The sequence below is a fragment of the Myxine glutinosa genome, chromosome 1 (genome assembly GCF_964187855.1).
Source record: "Myxine glutinosa chromosome 1, kmMyxGlut1.1, whole genome shotgun sequence".
NCBI lineage: Eukaryota > Metazoa > Chordata > Myxini > Myxiniformes > Myxinidae > Myxine > Myxine glutinosa.
The window spans coordinates 241,641,033-241,663,271 of NC_136261.1; the positions used below are offsets into that span (position 1 = coordinate 241,641,033).

General features: G+C 42.7%; 1 protein-coding gene across 1 annotated transcript in view; it reads right to left on the minus strand.

The window, feature by feature from the left end:
- Window positions 1-22,239, minus strand: part of TXNDC16 (thioredoxin domain containing 16) — a 169,982-nt gene that overhangs the window by 135,537 nt on the left and 12,206 nt on the right. The window contains exons 6-9 of the mRNA XM_068129220.2: window positions 15,896-15,978; window positions 15,406-15,476; window positions 5,595-5,669; window positions 5,309-5,430 (exon numbers count right to left, since the gene is read on the minus strand). Coding sequence (XP_067985321.2) covers window positions 5,309-5,430; window positions 5,595-5,669; window positions 15,406-15,476; window positions 15,896-15,978 — 351 coding nt within the window. The remainder of the gene's footprint in view (window positions 1-5,308; window positions 5,431-5,594; window positions 5,670-15,405; window positions 15,477-15,895; window positions 15,979-22,239) is intronic.

Sequence of the window (22,239 nt, forward strand, 5' to 3'; positions counted from 1 at the left end):
ACTGACTCAATCTGTGAACTTTACTACCGGGATCTCTACCAATGGCAAATCTTCCCTTTTGGATTTGGTGATTACCAACTTCGTGCCAATGTATCTTGCTTGGTCTCTGTCCCAATTAGCTCATCTGAGCATGTGCTTGTGAAGGTCAACATCTCTCTAGCCATTCTCAGAAAACAGCCTCAGCGCTGATGAGTCTGGCAGTTCACTCAGGAAAAGTGGCAGTGACTACAAGCAGCCATTGCACTTCTGGACAGGTCTCCTATATCTACCACCCCTGACGTCAATTAAGCCTGGGAATTCTTCCACAGAAACCTGCTCTCTTATACACAGATTCATCCCATCTCGTCTTCAGTTATCTTACCCATACTACTGCTCCTGGTACTCTGAATCCTATGATGAGACAGTTGCTTTAAAACAACTTGCATTCTCCTCCTGGTAGGCAAATCCAACTGAAGGCAACCTCAAATCATTCCACAAATCCCACAACAAGTGTGTCTACTCTCAATAGAGCCAGAAAAAGACATCCGTCTAATCTCAAGAATGAGCTTTCAACTTGTCTCCCTCCTCCAAAACCCAGTGGCACCTTGTCAAGTCTGTCTTTGGTTTATGCTCCCCTTCCATTCCTTCCTTCACTTAAAATTACAGTAAAGCTGACTCTGCTCATGAGGAAATTTAGTGACTGACTCTGTTCGTGAGAAAGGAATGCCTCAATTCTATGGAGTTTTTTTTTTTCTCCAAAATATTGTGTCGCTAATCCCTCTCTCTGTGTCCCCACCCTTCCCAGTTTCTGCACCCAACTGCACCTGTATTCTGTATTTTGCATCTGAGAAGGTAGAAATGTTTCTGGCAATCCTCAATCCTGACTCTGCAACCGGACCAGACGTTGTCAGTTCACACATCCTATAAACCTGTTCTGCTGCTCTTGCACTTCCTCTCTCAGCTATTTTCACCTTGTCAATTACCACGGGTCATCCTCCATCTACTTAGAAATCAGCCAACATCACTGCATTACATAAAACGGTGCAAAAACTGATCACCTCAACTATAGACCAATTAGCTTACTTCCAATCATCAACAAGGTCATGGAGTCCACCATCACAGTTGACATAAATCATTCCTTTTCTCCAACAGCCTGATCTCAAATCATCAATTCCGATTCAGACTGAGTCACTCTACCTTTGACATGCTGCTTCTACTGTCCCAACAATGGATTGAGGCTTTCAATGTCAGACATGAGTTCAGGACTGTCTCTCTTGACATATCTTCAGCTTTCGATACAGTCTGGGATCCCGCCTTGCTCTCCAAACTCTCTGCCTATGGAATCCAAGGCCAACTCCACTCTTGGATCACTGACTTCCTCCACTCTCGTAGCCAAGGTGTGGCTATGAACGGAACTCTTTCATCTCCTCTCCCTGTCAGGGCTGGAGTACCCCAAGGCAGTGTTTTAGGCACCATCTTATTCCTAATCTTCATTAATGATCAGACTGACCCTCTGGAAAATCCTCGATTTCTTTGCTGATGACTCCACTCTCGGCATGGACATCCCTTATTCTTTTGACGGACATGCAGCAGCCTCGTCCCTCTCCTCAGGCCTTGACAAAATCACAAACAGGTCACACTTGGAACATGTCTTTCAATCCTAAGAAATCACACAAACTCACTCTCTCTCTCTCCAAAAGGACCATACCACAAGTCCTCTTATCTACTTCCTCAACAACCCTCTTGAAGAGGTTCAGTCATGCAAACTCTTCGGTCTCACTCTCAGCCATTATCTCTCTTGGGCAAGCCACACTATCAAAGTTTGCCTCCAAAGCCAGATGCTGACTGGGCATCCTCCATTGTGCAAAGTCCTTCCTTGGCACATCTGAACTCCTTTCCACCTACAAGGCTTTCATCCACAATTGCCTACAAGGCTTGATGGAGTACTACTCTCCCATCTGGGCTGGCTCCCCTGCCTCAATCCTTGCTCAGTTTGATGCCGTGGAAACCAAGGCCTAGAAGATTATTTGAGTTTCTCGTGATATAGCTAAGTCTATGTGCCTCTCACTTCGCCATCGCCGACAGGTCGGTGGTCTCTCTGTCTTATTCCGCTTAATTTCTGGTCTTGCACCCTCTGTCCTCTCCGTGTTCTGTACCCCCCATGTATCTGCGGGTCGCACACGGTGCACCAGCAACCCCCAAATTGTGAAACTGCCTATATCCAGAACCACTGCTGATCTCCAATCATTTATTCCTCTTTTTCTCCACCAGTGGCACCACATTCCACACTCTCTTCAATCTCACTCTTTCCTCCAGGTCATCAAGACAGCTGTTCACCACCATCTCACGTGTCTCTCCAGTGTATAGAGTAAAAACCAAAAAATTTGTAACTAGCAAAAAAATTTTTACACCCGTTAAACTACACCCACCCTTCCCAAAACCTTGCTTGCATATCCGTCTTGTTCATCCCTTGCTTTCTTCCCTACCACTCATCATTACCTGCATTCCCTGGATATGCGTCTCCATTGACTTTCTCCGTATGCCCTGCTGTTGGCATTCCCCCTTTCTCCTGCTGTTCCCATTGCTAGGTTGTGTCCTAGTTCTTCCACGAGCCAAGACCTTGTATATAAAAAAAAGCATTTTAAAACCACTTTTTCTTGTAACAGCTTTTTCTTGTAATATGCGATATTCTAAAGGATACCATCATTTCAGACTTTTTATTCAGTCATCATATAAATCTAATGCTGAAAACACAAGGCAGTAAATATCTTGTTGCGGTGACATTTATTGTTCAAAATGCTTATCCTAAATGCAGAATTATTTAACTAAAAAATGTATTTTGCATCAAGGCCAGTTTCAAATTAACAGCTAAAAAGCTGAGGGTGTGATGCTGCATGTTACATAAATACCATTGGCCTGGGGATGCATTTTTTTCCAAGAAGACATCCAATGTGTTCCTAAATTTTCTTTGCTCTGTTTAATGCAAATAAAAAACGAATAGATGTACAAGTATGTAGTGTGCACCATATTTGTAGTCCAACTCAGATAATTCTTATTTGCACTGTTTTATTTCAAGTGTTTCTCCAGTGTATAGAGTATAACAAAAACATTTGCGACTTGAAAAAATGTCCAAAAGATGCGTGATTGTGGACATGTGGCAAACGTGGACTGAAATGAAACATCGGATGTTGCAGCAAATGTGGACTGAAATGAGTGCCACTAATGATGCACATTTGGAAGTCGGACATGTCAAGAAAAATATTTGAGATGGGCTACAAGATGGTGCAAACTTGTATGCATATTACTGTTACATTTGTGGGGGTAGGTATGGAATACCTTAGGAAGGTTCAGAATGTGTAGGTTTTAGTATGGACCATGTGATGCGAAGAGTGTAGAAACTATTTCGATGTACATAAGCAGGGTAAATGTTCAGGTTAAGAGTGTTTGCATGTCACCATAAGGGACGTGGCTTTTGTGTTAACTAATTTTAGGGCTTAAAGATTAATTTCCCAGTATGTATTGCCTCCCTGTGATTTTTCCCAAATGATCTTATAAAATTCAGCCGGCCAGACGATGGGCCCCATTAGCCATCCACGCCAACAGAAACAGCATTTGCTGATCGGCAAGTAAACCCAGACGTCATCCGAACATTCCTGAACAGTGACTAGAATCTGCCCCCTGACGGCTCGTAATGGAGAGACCATGCCCCGAGCTTCATGATTGGTGAGGTGCGATGGGGTGATGGACAGGGCTCAGGCGATTGGTAGAGAGTAAATCCATCATCGAACATTCGAGAGCTAGGAAGGCAAAAAGAAGCCGTCTGGCCGTCTTGGTCGTTCTTCTGATCCTGGGATTCATAGCGGACGGTCATGTTTGTCGCTCTCTCCTTTGTTCTGGCTTGGTCACGGGCAGTGGCGCATCTTTGGCTCATGTGCACTTGTGGGGAAGAGACTGAACAAGAGAGGTTTGGGGCAGTCAGCATTGCGAGAAGTACCTCACGTTGGGACGTCGAGGAGCGCGACTCTGTGCCATTTTTGTGTGCTTCCACGCGGTGGTTTGGAGGTGACGAATGTCTACAAGAAATTGGTAAAACTGCAAAGCTGAGTGCCGGCTGATTACCAAACCGTTTTATTTTCTTTTATTTCTCCCTGTGTCTGTAATTTAATCAATGTGGAGGGTCCCTCACCTTAGCCTTTTACTATTAGTTTTTACCTCAACATTTTTATTGTCTTTGCATTTATTTTCATGAAATCATTATTTGTTGAATTTTAATTTTCTTGTCTTGTTTCGTTTCTTTGTTCTGTGGGTTTCGGATTAAACCCGTGTGTTCCCGATCAGATAGGCTTCGGGCCTTTCCCACACGCCCCAAAGACAATCCCGCCAAGATTGAAATACGCCTCGGAGTTAAAGCTCATTTCGGTCATCCGTCACCCAGGGGTCTTAACCCCGGGGACGCGACATTACTTATTTATTTATATACATTCAAAATAGGAAAGATAATTTAGGAACACCCTATATAGCAGATAATTAAATAATATGGACAAATAAATTAAATTAAAGAAAATACAGATACAGAGTTTGAGTATCATAGAAGAGTTGAACAAGAAGGGCCACCCAAACTGCCAAGTTGTCACTGCCACCTAAACAAGATGGGAACTAAAGCCCTCCTATTATATACAGTATTCTTCAGTAGATATCACTTAAAGAGATACAGTCAATGGTACTTTACCTTTCACTCTGAGTCACAACATTTATTGATTTAACCACATCAAGTTAGCATACTTAAACAGACGCTGCTTGAACGTCCTGTATCATGCTTCGAGCCATTAAAATACGTCCTTGGCTCTTCACCATTTACATGCCCATTGTGCACAGCTTGATGTGCGATGATTCTTTACTTTTGATTTGGCTCCAGAGAACCATGCAGTACATGCAGGAAATAAAGATTGCAGAGGAAACCCATCTTTAGAACATGGGTTGTAACATTGAGAACAACTCAAGATGTAGCTGTGAAGAAGACCAAGAGATAGACAATGGACCATTGTCGAATATAAGTCATAAAATTACGGTGCAATGACTTGTAACATGGTTTTCAACTCAACTGGACTACCGTCCAGTTGAGTTCATCACATACTGAACCCTCCGGCGTCCGTCGTCTGTCGTCTGTCGTCCGTTAACTTGTCCAGTCAGTTCAGTTGAGTTCTGCTTCCCTGGAAGCTCTAGTTTAAAGGTACAATCAAAGTGATGTTTGAAGGTTATTTGACAGTTGAATTCTGACTAATATAAACATGTGCATAAGTCTACTTTTACATGATGAGTGATTGCATACCTGGGGATCCAGTTGTTTTCAGGTACGCAAATACCACATCCCGCAGGCCTCGGCTTGTTTCCTGGAGTAACTGCAAGTCTTGTGTGTCTTGGATTAACTTCACCTCGTCAACGAGGAGTGCACTTGAATGTCAGACACGGATTATTGTTTTCTGCATTAAATTGGCATACGTTTACCAACTGTGATCATTAGCATGCTCACAGATGGAATATGATTCATTATCATTGTCAGTAGAAGAGTCATCACACACAAACATAGAAACATCCTTTGCTTCACAATGCCTTACTTTAGCGTATTAGCAACGATTGAGTCCACATCAAAAAGAGAATCCATACTGAGTTGGTATGGCATCCGATTCATCCTACAAAGACAATTGCATTCCACACAAGGATATACAATTAAAATCGTGACACAGGAAAAGGCCATTTATACTATCACCGCTGTGGTGCATCCAAATACCATTAATATTTACTTACCCTAATCTGTAGTAATCCAATCATTTCGGCAGATCGTGTCTAAATGCCAAAATCGCCTGCCTTTTTTGTGGTATGAGGAATAGTCTGTGTAATATGAAAGCTAAATCTGGAACGATTTTTGAAATATCATGTACACAAGCTAAGTTACCGAAAAGGTCGCCATGGCAACATAATTCAGCCAATCTCAGCCATGATCTAACCAAGTTGAGATAATGTCATGAGGAATGGATATCTGCAATATGAAAGCTAAATGTTCAATGGTTTTTTGAAATATCGCGTACACAAAAGTACATGAACGGATAATTGGTTTGTCGGTCAGTCGGGCGGAGCTCATTTTAATATCCCCATCTCCACCCTTTTCAGAGGGGCAGTGGACAAAAATACAATGTAGACCACAAATCCATAAAACACAAAATCATGAGAATCGGAACAAATTTATTAAAGTTATGATCAAAAAGTTGTTTTTTTGTTAAATAGGTCACAATTCGAAAAAAAGTAGGCCAAGGACACTAATCAAATATCAGATGCACAACTTCAGTGCAGGTTCACTATTATATAACCACCTTTAGAGGCCATTTTTCCCCGCAAGCAGGGGTTGGCCTTTTTCAGGCACCGTGGTTGTTGTTGTTTTTTGGTCCCCTTTTTGAAGCAATGTTTTGTTGTTTTTTGGTCCCCTTTTTGAAGCAATGTTTTACGGCCAGATGCCCTTCCTGACACCAGCCCTTTTTGCCGCCTTTAACAATCAAACAGGGAATTACCAGTGAACTGGTCCTCAATTAGCCGACCTCGGAAGGATGACAGGCTGAGTCAACCCCCCTGGCGTTAATTCAGCAATCGACCGGGATTACGAACCCAGGATCCTAGGTATCCTAAGCCGGCACCCTAGCCACTAGCCCAACACCAACACACTATTATGATGCAATTAATTGGAAATGCTACTTTCTCTAAGTTATCTAGAGAGGGCAATTAAGTTCTGATTGGACAAACATTAATCGAGTTATGGTAAAAATTGTAAGATTTTCCATAATTATGCCATGACCTTAAAATTTAGCTCAAGGTGAAATTTTTTTATGTCAACCCTGCATACTTTTTATTGCCATTATTGATGCAAAATTTCCTTCCCAAAGACCCTGCCAGCTCCGAGATACAGCTCGGATATTGTGAGAAAAAAAAGAATGAAAGAAAGGACAGGGAGTGAAAATATATACTGATTATTTTTTTTATTTTTTTTGTTTTTTTTTTGTATACAAGATCGAGGCTCGTGAAAGAGCGAACATTAATCACACAAAAAGACAAACCGACACACAAAACACAAAAAACAAGGGGAGCGGCAGACAAGATGGGGAGAGAGGGGGAAGGACACAAAAGAGAGGGGGAAGAGGGGGAAGGACACAAACACAACATTTGAGAGCAGGGACATCGGGAGGACTTGGGGGGAGGTGGGAGAGGATTAAAACATATGAACACTGCAAGGACTCTGGGGTGAATTACCGGGGGTAGAAAAGATCAAGGTTTTCGATGGGGGAAGATAAGAGATGGTGGTGAACAGCTGTTTTAAAGACCTGGAGGGAGGAGTGGGATTGAAGGGAGTGGGGGAGTTTGTTCCAGAGGCGGGAGAAAAGGGGAATGAAAGAGTGAAGGTGAGCAGAGAGCCTAGACTTTGGCAGTTTAACCATAAGAGGGTTGCAGGCAGATCTTGTGCGACCTGAAGGAATATTGGGGGGACAGAGCACAGAGAGAGCTGGGGGAGCAAGGCCGGAGAGGAGTCGGTAGAAGACAGAAAGACCACCAACCTGCCTGCGGTGAGTGAGTGAAAGGCCCTCGGCGTTGACTACATCGCAGGAGATTCCAATGATTCTGAAAGCTTTGGCCTCAACAGCGTGAAGCCGAGCAAGGTGTGAGGCAGGAGCACCAGCCCAGAGGGCCCCAGAGGGCTACTACATATACATCTTTTTTGGGGGAGGGGGTGGCTTTGACAGGCCCCTCCGTTTTGGAGGAGGAGGGGGGGGAGAAGGGGGAAAAATTTCCCGTGCAAAGAGTGCTTTAACCATAATGTTGCCCAAGTAAAAATGAAATTGTAATACCCTCCCTCTTCCACCATCACCAGGTGGCGCTACACGGTACACATTTACATCGAGAATTTACGCCCCTCCCCAGCCCCCAAAACTCCCGCAAAAGGCCGCGGCCACATAGCCTATGTTACCCCCAGATAAAGTTGCATTTGTATATAAGTGTTTATAGCTGGAGTACCCGGCATTGCTAAAGCGAGAAAAAACATATTTGAAATGAGGGCAAATATAATGGAAAACCAATTACATCCAAATTGGAATCCAACACAAATGTCAAATCATCATTTTACCTTTTCGTTGAATATATGCTGGTGAATGTGCCGTTCATCACGTTTCTGAGTTAAGTGTGATGCCGATCAGGAAGAAGAAGAAGCCTTATTACAAACTTCGTACACTTCCGGAATTGTTTGATTTATTTTTGTTCAAATGTCTGGTGATTGTTTTGTATTTATTTATGCGAATGTGTAATTGTCTATAACTGTTATTAATTTTAAAAAGGCTTAGGCACTATTGAGCGATTTTTTAATTTATTTTTTTTAAACGAACTTTTTTTTCAGAATTTTTTTTTGGCCTAAAACACTCCCAGGCAATCATTGATGAACCTCTGAAAGTTTGACGAAGATCCGTTTCTTTGACGAAGAGAAAAATGGCGACACAGACAGACAGACAGACAGACAGACCAACAGCTCTCTTATATAGTAGATACACATTTAAATTTATCTTTAAAGAAGAGTGTGATGAAGATAAAACAGATTTCATGTGAGATCTCACTTCATGTGAGATTTCCTTTGATGTGCTTCAGGCATCATCTATATACATTGTCTTCCCAAACCTATGTGAAACATACAAACATACAAATTACAGCTAATTAGACATAGATTCTACTGTATATTGAAACTTTAATTTCCTAACAATTCACATTCAACTTTCACTACTGAAAAAAACATTGTACAGACTTGGCATTTAATATGGAATTTTTTTTTTCTTGACTTGGGTTTACTTTCTTAACTCAGTATATCAATCTGGTGACTTTCTTTTACACTTTGGTGATTTATTTGTTAAAAGAACCATGTCACTGATTGTCTGTCACAGCAAGAAGTCAACAACAGGATTATATCACAGGTGGCGTGGCAAAATGTACGGACAGGTGCATTTGACGATTGGCTTCACAGTCGGGTATACAAGGGTTGTTGCGTTCTGTATTAGTGGAAAACAACTGCTGCACGTCTCCAAAAGTTATTGCCGCTTCCTCTGGAGATGGTCCGTCAACTCGACAATGCTGTTTGTCATGGAGTGGTGGCTTTATGAAATTACGGCATGAAACAGCGTGCTATTGCTCAGCAGTATGGCATCACTCAAGGTCAGGTGTCAAAGATCCTGAAACGAAATGCTCAGAGGGGTGTCCCTACTCCAATACCGAGACCAGGACGTCCCCGCAGAACCACAAGGAGGGATGATTGCCAGCTGCTCCGGTTAGTCCGCAATGGCCATACCAAGTCAGCTAATCGGATTAGGGCTGAGTGGCAGCAACTGACAAATGTGCCTATATCCAGAAGGCTAGTCAACCAACGACTGGTTCAAGCAGGCTATCGTGCCAGGCGTCCCCTGAGAAAGCCACGCCTGACCAGACAACACCGCCAGCGCCGATTGCAGTGGGCCAGAGAGCACCGTCAATGGCAGCCAGGACACTGGAATCACGTGATCTTCAGTGACGAATCTAGATTTCTGGTCTATCATCAAGATGGCCGCGTCCGAGTGCGCAGACAAGTGCATGAAGCCTACAACAAAGATTGTATAATGCCAAGAGTCCAAGCTGGAGGTGGTGGGGTGACCGTTTGGGCTGCTTTCCATGCAGGGGGCAAAACTGACCTGATTGTTCTGAATGGAAACCTGAACCAGTTCAAGTACAGGGCCATTCTGGAAGAAACATTGCTTCCATTTGCTCGTGCAGCCTTTCGAGGAAACTTTGTCTTCCAAGATGACAATGCACGGCCTCATCGTGCTCGCATGATCCAACACTTTCTTGCTGACCGTGGTGTAGAGCATATGGAGTGGCCTGCCATGTCCCCGGATATGAATCCGATAGAGAACTTGTGGGCAGAATTAACGCGTCAAATCGACCACTTGGACCAGCAGCCGACCTCTGTGCATGAATTGCAGCAGGCTATTGTCACTGCACGGCAAACGATTCCTGTCCAAACCTTGGCAAATCTCGTGAACAGCATGCCTCAATGTGTACGTTAGGGTGGTCCAAAAAACATCGATCTCTCCGATTTTGATGCTCTACTGGATTATTGTTAGAAATGGTCTAAAACATTCACCCACCAAATATTTTCGCTCAATTCCATCTCGAAACTCATACACACTTCAATTGAAATATGGCGTATTTCACCAAATTTGGCTAAATGAGAACAATCCAATAGCAACCAAGGTGGAAAAAGTACATGCACTATTGTACTAAGCCATTTTGTGGTTCATGACTTTTTGCATGCGCTTGCGCCTGCGAGTGTGAAATCATCATGGTCGAAACATGTTTGACAATGCTTGAAACATGTTTGAAACATGTTCATACATGTCTGACTCATGTTTCGACCATGAGGACTTCACAGGGGTATGTACCATTAATGACATTATTTAGGAAAAAAATATTTCTAAAGTCTTTGTAAGTCATTAAAATTGACCAAAATGACAAATTTATATGTTGAGTGTGTATGAGTTTATAGATGACTCAGATGCAAAATATTTTTTGGGTGAATGATTTCGACCATTTCTAACAATAATCCAATAGAGCATCAAAATCCAGATAAAAAAGTGATTTTTTTGCATTTTTGGACCACCCTAGTGTACGTGCTCTCCTGGATGCTCGTGGGGGTTACACGAAGTACTGAACTGTAATTGTACTGTCCGTAATCCCAGTCGTAATTAAACTTTTGTTTTTGTTAAAAACATTTTTGGCTAATGTGCAAAATAAAGAGATACTTCTGGAAAACGCACAGAAGTTTAACACAGTACTGTCCATGAATTGAGTTCGATATCAGTTTACATCACTTTCAAGGATCAATTTATTTGTTTCGAAATGTCAAATGTGGTTTTTGTTTCTTTTAAAGGTCACATTAACAAAATGTAGAACAATTTCAACATAATTCCAATGAACTTTTGGTTCTAAGACATCTTGAAAAGTAAGTTCACCCCCACAAAAAAAATATTCCATATTAAATGCCAAGTCTGTATATTGCAATAAGACTCTGTAGATGTTTGTGTGTGGTGTGGCTAATGGGTCGAACAGGTATACAGGGTCTACAGGTCCATCGGTCTAAATGGTCTAAGCCTAAGGCGTCTAAAAGGTGTAAAGGTCCAAAAGGTCGGAGGGTTTGAAGGGGTCCAAAGTGATCTATAAGGGTCTTAAGCATTCTAAGGGTATTAAAGGTATGTTCTAATAGTAGTTAGGGTCTGAAGGGGTCTAAAGGGGTCTAGCAGTTCTAACTGGTCTAATGTGGTCTATAAGATCTAAAAAAAAGTATCAATGGTTTATGAAGTTTCAAGGTGTCTAATAGTACTGCAGCATAGCGAACCAATTGTTCAACCTTTCATAAAAGCACCAAAACTGGTACACATGTTGACTAATGTATTCTGAACAATTCTGGATATGGAGCCACTCGAGATTGTGCCTTGGTCAGCTTTGGCGGCCATTTTTCAAAATGGCCGCCATTCTACTTTAACAACATGGGATATCTGTCATTGTTATTCGCTTTGCAGGTTTCTTAGAGGTGATAAATACTCCATGTGATGTGCAATTACAAATAAAAACAATACACATGTCATTTGTGTTGATTTAATATAGTTCCAACCATTGTATTGGGGGAAAAAATGGTCATTTTTATGGGAAAATCCATTTTCGCACACAGCATCGGTGACAGGTTCAGAAGTATTTTGTTGTGGTGGTGGTAGTGGTGGAAGTGGTGTTGTAATTGGTAATAGTGGGGTAGTAGTAGTAGTATTAGTGTGGTAACAAGGTGTTTTGTGTCTTTGCAGAATATTGAGTGATAATCATGACCATGTCAAAGAAGATCCAGCTAGCGCATTCTTGCATGGACCGTGCGTCTGTTGGCCCATCCAACACAAACTGGGAACCCTGACCTTGGTCTGCTCTGGACCACACTCCCTGAGGCTTCAAAAAGCTGCTTCGAGCTGGTGTCGTGCGGCTGCAAAAAAGGCTGTAGAAACCGCTGCAAATGCAAGAAGGCTAATCTGCAATGCACTGGACTGTGTGCTTGTGAAGGAGAATGCCAGTAGACACAGGCCGTAGCCGCTTCAAAGTCAAGTAAGTGTGCAATAATTTGACTACATTTTCTGAGTTTGTCATTATCACGATTATCAGTTCCCTTTTAAAAATAAAGTAAAGTATGTAATCTATAATGCAATTTTTGTTGACTCCAAACCCATTGAATGTGATGAATATCATTTGACTCATGTTCTCCAATAATGGGTACTTTTCAGCGAAAAGTTTCAGGAAAGCAGCCATTTACAAATCAAATAATGGCTTTTTTATCGAAAATACTGGCTCATAATATTTGAATACGCCTTTTTCATGGTCAGTTTACTGAATTTTACACGTTCCTTATATCTACCACCAATACAATAAGAAAATAAGAGTATATAGCCCATTTCGCTAAAGTAGAATGGCGGCCATTTTCCAAAATGGCCGCCGTAGCTGTCCAAGGCACAGTCTCGGGTGGCTCCATATCTAGAATTGTTCGGAATACATTATTCTACATGTGTGCCGATTTTGGTGCTTTTATGCAAATTTGAACAATTGATCTGAAATATCAGACTACGCTGCAGGACTATAAGGGGTTTAAACAGTTTAAAGGGGTCTGAGCATCTCAGGCGGTTTAAGGGGTCTAACGGGTCTAAAGGGTCAAAAAATGAAAAAGGTCTAAATATTCTATAGGTATAAAGGGTCTTAAAAGGTATAACGTGTATGTTCCAATAGTAGTTAGGGGTCTAAAGGGTGTTAAAGAAGTGTAATAGTTCTAAAGGGTCTAATGGTCCCTACAGAAACTAAAGGGGAAAAAGGTCTAAAGGGTGTAAGTGAGGGAAATCGTGCCATTAAATGATGGCAATTTGTTAGTACTTAGTTTTTCTTTGTATTGAAAACGAAATAATTATTTCGTTCAGCTGAGAACAGCTCTTCTGTAATGAAGTTTGGAGCCAGGGATCTTCATTAACAATTCGGGCCGATAGAAAAGGGGATAAGATTTGAGTCTGGCTTTCATTAACAATTCGGGCCGATGGCAAAGGGGATAAGATTTGAGTTTGGCTTTCATTAACAATTCGGGCCGATGGCAAAGGGGATAAGATTTGAGTCTGGTTTTCATTAACAATTCAAGCCGATAAAGACAGGATGGGGCGATTCAAATCCTTTATCCCTTTGAAAACTGCCTTTTGTCTCGCTGGGGAATAATTTGATTAGGATTTGTATTTAAACTGAACCCTTGGTATTGTAGAGTCAGATGCTTGGGGATTCTGAAGGCTGCGTGAGACCTTCTCTTTCCTGAGCGTCTCCGCGATCATGTACTTGGTATATTAATAAATTTTGTTACTCTTCTTCATCTTGGTGGAACTTCGATTTATTCACTGACATAAGGAGTTTTAAGGTGTCTCAGGGCTTGAGAGGTCTAAAGGTTAAAGGGGTCTAAGCAGTCAAAAAGGTGTAAATGTCTTAAGGGATCCAAAGGGTATAGAAGATCTAAATAAGTCGCAAATGGGTCTAAAGGGTCTGCAGGTCAAATGGGTATAAAATGTGTAAAGGTCGAAACTCAAAAGGGTCGCACATGGGGTCTATGGGGTCTATGTGGGCTAAAGGGTCAAAAGTGATCTAAAGGGTCCATTGTGATCTAAGGGGTCTAAGGGGTTCATAGAGTCTCTAGGGGTTTAAAAGGTCATAAGGTGTATAATGGGTCTAAATATTTATAAGGTGTTAAAGGATCTATGAGGTCTAAGAGGTTGAAAGGGTTAAATGGGTTAAAAGGATCTATAGGGTCTCAAGGGAGGTCCATAGTGCTGCCCTGAGTGGGTTCATCAAAAATGTCGTGGTCTGAGAGGGTCATTAACCAGTGTGGCAGCTACATTCAAATGTAAGGTGTGCACAGAGGGAGCTGCAGATGGAGGAAATGTTGAGTTGGATCTTGGAGACGGCGTGAAGCTGGAAGGTGTGAAAACATTTTGCTACCTCGGAGACATGCTGAATGGAGAAGGTGGATCAGACTCGGCAACGGTTGCTAGAGTGAGATGTGCATGGAAGAAGTTTCGGGAATTGAGTGGCGTGCTGATGATGAGGGGAGTGTCGTTGAAGCTGAAGGGAAAGGTGTATGTTGCATGTGTGAGAAGTGTTATGATTTATGGGAGCGAGACATGGGTAATGGACGTAAAGCAGCAACGAAGGCTGGAAAAGGTGGAAATGCGAATGGTTCGACGGATGTGCGGAGTATCGTTGAGAGAGAGGAAGACAAATGATGAATTGCGAAAGATGATGGGAATAGAGCCTGTGATTGATGCTGTGAAGAGGAACAGGTTGAGTTGGTTTGGTCATGCGTTGAGGAAGGATGAAAGTGACTGGTTGAGAAGAGTGATGGAAATGAATGTAGAAGGAAGTGGAGGACGGGGAAGACCGAGAAAGACTTGCCTAAAGATGGTGGAAGAAGGAATGCGGGCAAGGGGGTTAACAAGGAGAGATGCAGAAAATAGGGCAAGATGGAGAAGATTGTCATGGGGACCGCAAGGCTAACCCCCGCTCTAGCAGGGAAAATGGCCTTAAAATGCATGTTGTTGTGTTGTTGTATAGGGTCTCAAGGGGTCTAAATGTCTAGAGTAGTTTAAAGGTTGAGAGGATGTAATGTCTGAAGGCGTACAAAGGTGTCTAAAGGGCCAAAAATGTCTAAATGGTCTTATGTATGAAGGGTCTAAAGGTCCATAGTGTCAAAGAGTCTCAGCAATTTAAAGGGTCGAACGGTTTCAAATGTACATTACAATAGTACATGTTTAACAAAGGTATTCACACTTCCTAAATCTATGTGAAACACACAAACATACAAATCATGGCAAATTCGTTATAGATGGTTTATAGTCTTGAAAGGTACATTTTAAGCTTTTATTTTCACAGAATTATGTATTTAACTACATAAGACAATGTTGCAGTATTGCAATGCACTGGGAAAACTGATTTAAATATCAATGAATCATTTTATAGAATTATGGGATGCAGTGTCCCCTGCTGGCACTGCCAGAGAATAGCAGTTTTATCGTGGGATTCGTCTCTAATGGGGATGAAATCCAGACTTGAACAGGTTATAGGTAAACGTACGATCACCTCAACTCAAACGATTTCATAAAGATGTTTTATTGTTTCAAGCAAAATCTCGCAATGCATCTTAACAAGCAACTTGATATGTTGGCACAAAATGTGTTAGTTGACACATCTGTTTCTGCTGCAAGGCCTATACTCGCCTGTTAGAGACAGATTGTGAGATTTGTGTGATCAAAAAGATTTTACCTGAAGAAATATGCAACATTGTCATTCGCTTCTTTGCAAAGTTGCTGGGAGCTGTACAGCTGGCAATCCATCTGTGAGGAGCAGTGATGAGGAAGAGAGTTTGGATGAATGGAGAATTTGATGTGAAAATATTCTCAGCATTTTATAGCTTAAATGTAGAAAATGAAGCTTGCTCACATATATGTACAAACTTACACGGCACATGCCAGATTATTCTCAATGTATTTACAAAAGTGTCAAGATGCAGAAAATAGGGCAAAATGGAGAAGATTGTCATGGGGACCGCAATGCTAACCCCCGCTCTAGCAGGGAACATGGCCTTAAAATGCATGTTGTTGTTGTTGTTGTTACAAAAGTCAACATTTAGTCCAAAATAATTAATTAACTCTAATATAAAAACAAATTATGAGTTGACCTGTTCAGCGTTCCCATCTAAACAAATTTGCTTTGAGCAACTACTAACTGTGCGTATTTGGTAGACAATAAGCACCTGCCAGACAGATATCTTGTACTCTGTTAGAAGCTGAGCGGCATCCGGAAGACCTTGCAAGGAGCTCTCCATCCTTGGCGAGTCTCCATGAAAAGAAAAGAAAAGTTAAAATACTATATAGACATGCTTAGGGGAAAGGTGCATTAATAGTGTATCCATGAGCTGAACACTTTCATTAATTGTATGCAAAGTGTAGGCCCTGGAAGCACAAGGTGATGCACTGACAGTAGGGCAGTAGGACAATAGGCAGACACAACAAAGGATTCATTCACATGAGGACGAGAAACAAACATAACAGCCCTAAAATGGATGGGGATGGTTAATGGAGATAAAAGGTGGAAATGTGAACATTTAGATAAAGCAAAACACATACACTTCCGCCTAAAGACCAAACAACCTGGTCAACCTGGCCTACAAAGTTTGCCGAACAATTCCAGCACACCTTAGCTCTAAGGCGAGAATGCTTACTCTTACAAATGCACAAATGAAGGTGGACAGAGGTTCTGTTTTTACACCTGTCTGTCTGTTTGTTTGTTTGTTTGTCAGTGAGCAGGATATCTCAAAAGGTTATGGACGGATTTGATACTTCACCTTTGGAAGATGGGACCAAAATCGATATATAGCACGGTATTTCAAAAAGTTGTGGAAGAGTTATGACAAAACTTGTTGGATTTGTTGATTAGATGACAAGAAAAGCCGATTCGATTTTGCTTCAGGTCCTGATGCGGATCAATCGGCCTGTCAATGGGATACAAAACATCATCATTTTTGAGGTCATAAGTGAGAAAAAAAACAAATTTAAATCTGTACAAAAATAAAATTCCGAATTTGATGTGTTGCCTACAAAAGCTCTACAATGATGCAAAATTGGCAATAATAGTGGTACATACAGTGGCTGTGGCAAGTTTGTAATGTTCATCTTCTTCAACTATAATGGAAATCAATCTTCCATCAATACCCATTGCAGTTTTACATTATTTTATTTTTTAAGTTTGTAAGGCTTCTCTGCACAAAATAAAAAGTCTGCAGTGTTCTGATGGAATAACTTTTAAATGATTTTTTGAAGATAATTATAATGGCTAAAGGAAGAACGAGCAAATAGGTGGTGGTGGGCAGTAGCCTTGAAGTTCTGGAGGGAAGAGCTTGAGACAGCAAACTGGGGAGATGATTTCGCATGCAAGCGAAGATGGGAATGAATGAATGCAGGTAACTGCTCATTGAGTTTAGACCTGGGGAACATAACAAGGAAATCGTGTCTGGTGATCTGGAGGAGCAAGTGTTATGTAGAGAGATGACAGGGCAGAGGCCAAGACTGCACAATGGAAGCAGTAAAAAACAAACTGCAGGGTCACCAATTTGTCTGCAGTGAGAAAGAAGCAGATACTGAAACTAAGCCTCCTGGTGTGAGGAGCCATTGAAACAAAGGGCCTGAGATGCAATGCCTCAAAGGGCAGCAGTAGCAGCAACACTAGTCCAAGGGAGGGAGGGGCATGTAGACTGGTACTTAAAATGATGGCCACGTTCATCATTAATAGCTGAGGACAAACAACAACATGCATTTTAAAGGCCATTTTCCCTGCTAGAGCGCGGGTTAGCCTTGCGGTCCCCATGACAATCTTCTCCATTTTGCCCTATTTTCTGCATCTCTCCTTGTTAACCCCCTTGCCCGCATTTCTTCTTCCACCATCTTTAGCCAAGTCTTTCTCGGTCTTCCCCGTCTTCTACTTCCTTCTACATTCATTTCCATCACTCTTCTCAACCAGTCACTTTCATCCTTCCTCAACACATGACCAAACCATCTCAACCTGTTCCTCTTCACAGCATCAATCACAGGCTCTATTCCCATCATCTTTCGCAATTCACCATTTGTCTTCCTCTCTCTCAATGATACTCCACACATCCGTCGAACCATTCGCATTTCCACCCTTTCCAACCTTCGTTGCTGCTCTACGTTCATTACCCATGTCTCGCTCCCATAAATCATAACACTTCTCACACATGCAGCATACACCTTTCCCTTCAGCTTCAACGACACTCCCCTCATCATCAGCACGCCACTCAATTCCCGAAACTTCTTCCACGCACATCTCACTCGAGCAACCGTTGCCGAGTCTGATCCACCTTCTCCATTCAGCATGTCTCCGAGGTAGCAAAATGTTTTCACACCTTCCAGCTTCACGCCGTCTCCAAGATCCAACTCAATATTTCCTCCATCTGCAGCTCCCTCTGTGCACACCTTACATTTGAATGTAGCTGCCACACTGGTTAATGACCCTCTCAGACCACTACATTTTTGATGAACCCACTCAGCGCACATTGTACACTGAATGGAGTTCACTCCGACACCCTTCCTACACACAGCACAGGGCCACTTCCCAGTTCTTTCCACCTCACCACATGCTTTACCACTTGCCATCACCTTCGTCTTTCCGATATTCACCTTCAGACCTTTTGTCTCCATACATTCCTTCCACGTGTTCATCTTTTCCTTCAATCCATCCATACTTTCCACAATCAACACCAGATCATCTGCATACAACAACTCCCATGGTAAACCCTCCTTTACGTTCTGAGCCAGCACCTCCATCACAGCTACAAATAGTAGTGGACTTAGTACCGACCCCTGATGCACTCCCACCTTCACCTCAAACTCACCACTGTTCCCGTCCTTCGTCCTTACAGCTGTGCACGCTCTTTTGTACATTGTCATCACTACTCTGATCAACCATTCCTCCACTCCTAACTTCCTCAATGCCCATGTCAATACTTTGCGTGGAACCCGATCGAATGCTTTCTCCAGATCAACAAACCCAAGAAACAACTTCTTCCTCTTCTCCATGTACTTCTCCTGCAACTGCCTCACAATGAAAAGCGTGTCTGTCGTTCCTCTTCCTGGCATAAATCCAAACTGCATTTCGTCGATCTTCACTTTCTTCCTTATCCTCCTCTCCAACACCCTTTCCAATACCTTCATTCCATGCTCCAATAACTTTATCGCTCGGTACGAGCCACACTCCAGACGGTCACCTTTCCCCTTGTATAGAGGGACGAGGGTACTCAGTTCCCAATCCCAATAGCTGAGGACAGCAAAGGAAAAACCTTTCCATGTGGAGAATTCCAAGGTGGTGGCTGACTTCAGAGGCCAGCTTTGAAATGTGATCAGGGTTGTCCTGATTGGTGTTCCCATCTAAACCAATGATTCAGGGAACACAGGTTTCAATCACATGTATAACATACTATATTTCGGATACGTATATTTGTTCATTGTTTACAATGTATTCCTTGATGTATGTCCTTGATGTTCTTGTAATTCATGCAAAAGTACCCTGATGTTAATGAATGCATTGTGCATTTGCTCTTTGTACTATTTCTGTCTTGGTAATGTGCCTTACATCACTGCTAATACAACTATAGATTGCAGCTGATAGTGATTTTTTTTGTAGAACAAGGGGGCCCGTTGGTCCGTTGTACCACATTTTCATTGGTCTTCACGGTCTTGTAGCATACCTGCCTGTCGGACTCAGGGGGGTATTTTGGGTCCTCTGGGTCTTTTGGGTCTTTTGGATACCTGGGGAATTTTGGGTCATCAAGGACTTTTTGGGTCCTTGGGTATTTTGAGTCCTCTGGGACTTTTCGGTCTTTGGGTCATTAAGGACTTTTGGGTCATCTGGGTCTTTTTAGTTACCAGGGACTCTTGGGTACTTTGGGTCCTCAGGGACTTTTGGGGCATCAACTACTTTTTGGGTCCTAGAAGACTTTTGGGTCTTTTTGGGTGATTAAAAACTCTTGGGTCATCTGGATTTTTTTGGGTGTTGGAGACTTTTGGGTCTTTTGGGTCATTAAGAACTTTTGGGTCTTTTGGGTCCTCAGGGACTTTTGGGTCTTTTTGGTCCTTTGGGTTATTTTGGGTCATGAAGGGACCTTTTGGGTCCTTGGGGACTTTTGAGTCATTAAGGATTTTTGGGTCATCTGGATCTTTTGTGTCATCAGGGACTTTTGGGTGCTTGGGGACGTTTGGGTCATCTGGGTATTTTGGGTCCTTGGGGACTTTTGGGTCCTCGTGGATGTTTGGGTCATCAAGGACTTTTTGGGACCTTGGGGACTTTCGGGTATTTTTGGTCATTAAGGACATTTGGGTTATGTGGGTCTTTTGGGTCCTCAGGGACTCTTGGTCTTTTGGGTTCTCGAGGACTTTTGTGTCATCAAGGACTTTTGGGTCCTTGAGGTCTTTTGGGTCACAAGGGTTGAAGGTCTAAGGGGTCTCAGAAGGTCTCTCATGAGGCGAAGGCAAGTTGTTTCAGGGCAAGTGCCTCACCACAAGATTCAGTTACCATGGATGGGAGGAAGGTTAAGACAACTGAAGACGAGATGGGATAAATCTGTGCATGAGAGAGAGCAGTTTGCTTCGGAAGAATTCCCAGGATGAGTTGATGTCAGAGGCGGTAGAGATGGGAGACCAGTCCAGATGATTGATGGCTGCTTGAAGACCATGCGAGTTGGCCTGAGTGAAATGCCAGACTCGTCGGTGCTGAGGAGGCTCATTGAGAATGGTCAGAGAGATGTCCACTTTAACAAGCAAATTATCAGAAGAACCGATTGGAGCAAAAGAAGAGCAGCAGACATTTGCAGGGAAGTTTGTCATTACCAAGTCTAGAAGAGAAGATGCTCCGTTGACTGAGATCCGGGTCAGGAAATTGACAGATTGTGTCACTGTGTCAGTCCCAATGAGTCACAGAAGTCCTTTGCAGAGATTCTTTTATAAGATATTAAGGAATCAAAGACGTCTTGAAGGAGAAACGTTTATGTTATGCAGCTTATGTCTGGTTTGTCAGAAGCAACCTGTATGGAGAGATCAGTCAGGTTTGAGTGAAGGCCCCGGATATTTGAGATTCATAATATTAAAGAAAGTGGAGGGAGGCGTCGGGTACAAGAGAGAGGAGGGGAGGGGAAGGATAATATGAGGGAGCAGAGGTGGAGATAGGGAAAGTTGTTGACAGAGTGTTGGTGATTGCAGAAGAGCTAGGAGAGAGGGCAGGATGAGGGGGAGGAGAAAGGGCTATGTGGTGATTGAATGAGGCACCGTGATGAGTAATATGAGAGGGGGCAGAGGGAAGAAGATTGGAGGAGGTAGAGGAATGAGTTGGAAGAAAGAAGAAGTGGGGAGGAGGCAGCTTTGTGGAGCAGTTAACAGGGAACTTTGAGAAGAAGGGGTGAGAGGAGAGTTTTGAAGGGTGAGGGGGGAGTTTTGAAGGGGAGGGGTGAGAGTTGGGGTTTTTTAAGGGGAGTGGTGAGTGGGGAGATTCTAAGGGGAAGGGTGAGGGGGGAGTTTTGAAGAGGAGTTGTAGGGGGAAGGTGGTGATGGACTGGGGCTAGGGATAGAGTAAAGGGGAGATGGAGTGGGACGCTGGTTAGAGAAAGGGTTAGTCGGATAGAGGCAAGTACAATTAGAGGAGAGAACAGACAGGAAGGGCTTAACTTTTTTTTTTCCAACATTTTTTCCCCCCTAAAACACTCCCAGGCACTCACTGATGAACCTCTGTACGTTCGACGAAGATCTGTTCAGCCATCTCTGGAGAAAAATGGCGACACACAGACAGACAGACAGACAGACAGACCAACGGCTCTCTTATATAGTAGATTCACATATTACTATTTCAATAGATCCTAAGGAAATAGTTCACTGCATTTGCAATGACAGAAAAAGCAGCATTATGATAAAACATTTCAACCAATCATAGCAACATACAAGTTTTATGAAGATCTGGCCATATATGTTCCTTGTCACCATGAACAATCATTCAACATGTAACTGAAATACGCAACCTGCATAATTGAGCACAATTTAAAAACCTACTCTGGCTCGTGATTGTGAGGGAATCATTGTGCTCCATCATTGACATCACTTCACAGCTCCAATCTCTCTGGAGCTTTACAGTGTCTCGAGAGATATCGCCTTATCCCCGGAGGAACCTCAATTGGTTGAGATGCAGCACTGGTCGATGAAAATATGGAATGAATCTGTTCCTGCCGCCAGAGGCATCTCTTCGGTTGAATCCAACATTTCTGACCCCAATGTTACAGGAGGCCCTGCTGATTGGAATGCTTGAACTGATTGGAACGCTTGAACTTCACAGCTCAGCCCTATAATCTTGTAATTGGTCCACATGACATTTCCAGTGGCCCCAATTGCACCATCCTAATTCAAAGGGATTTTACAGCATCAGTTATCCACTTCTGATTCTGATGATAGTTGCACAAGAAGACAGCCTGTCTCACAAGAAGCATGCTTGCACATGCTGCCATTTTATTTTCCAAGAGCCCAGTGAAAAAGAACATCATTCACC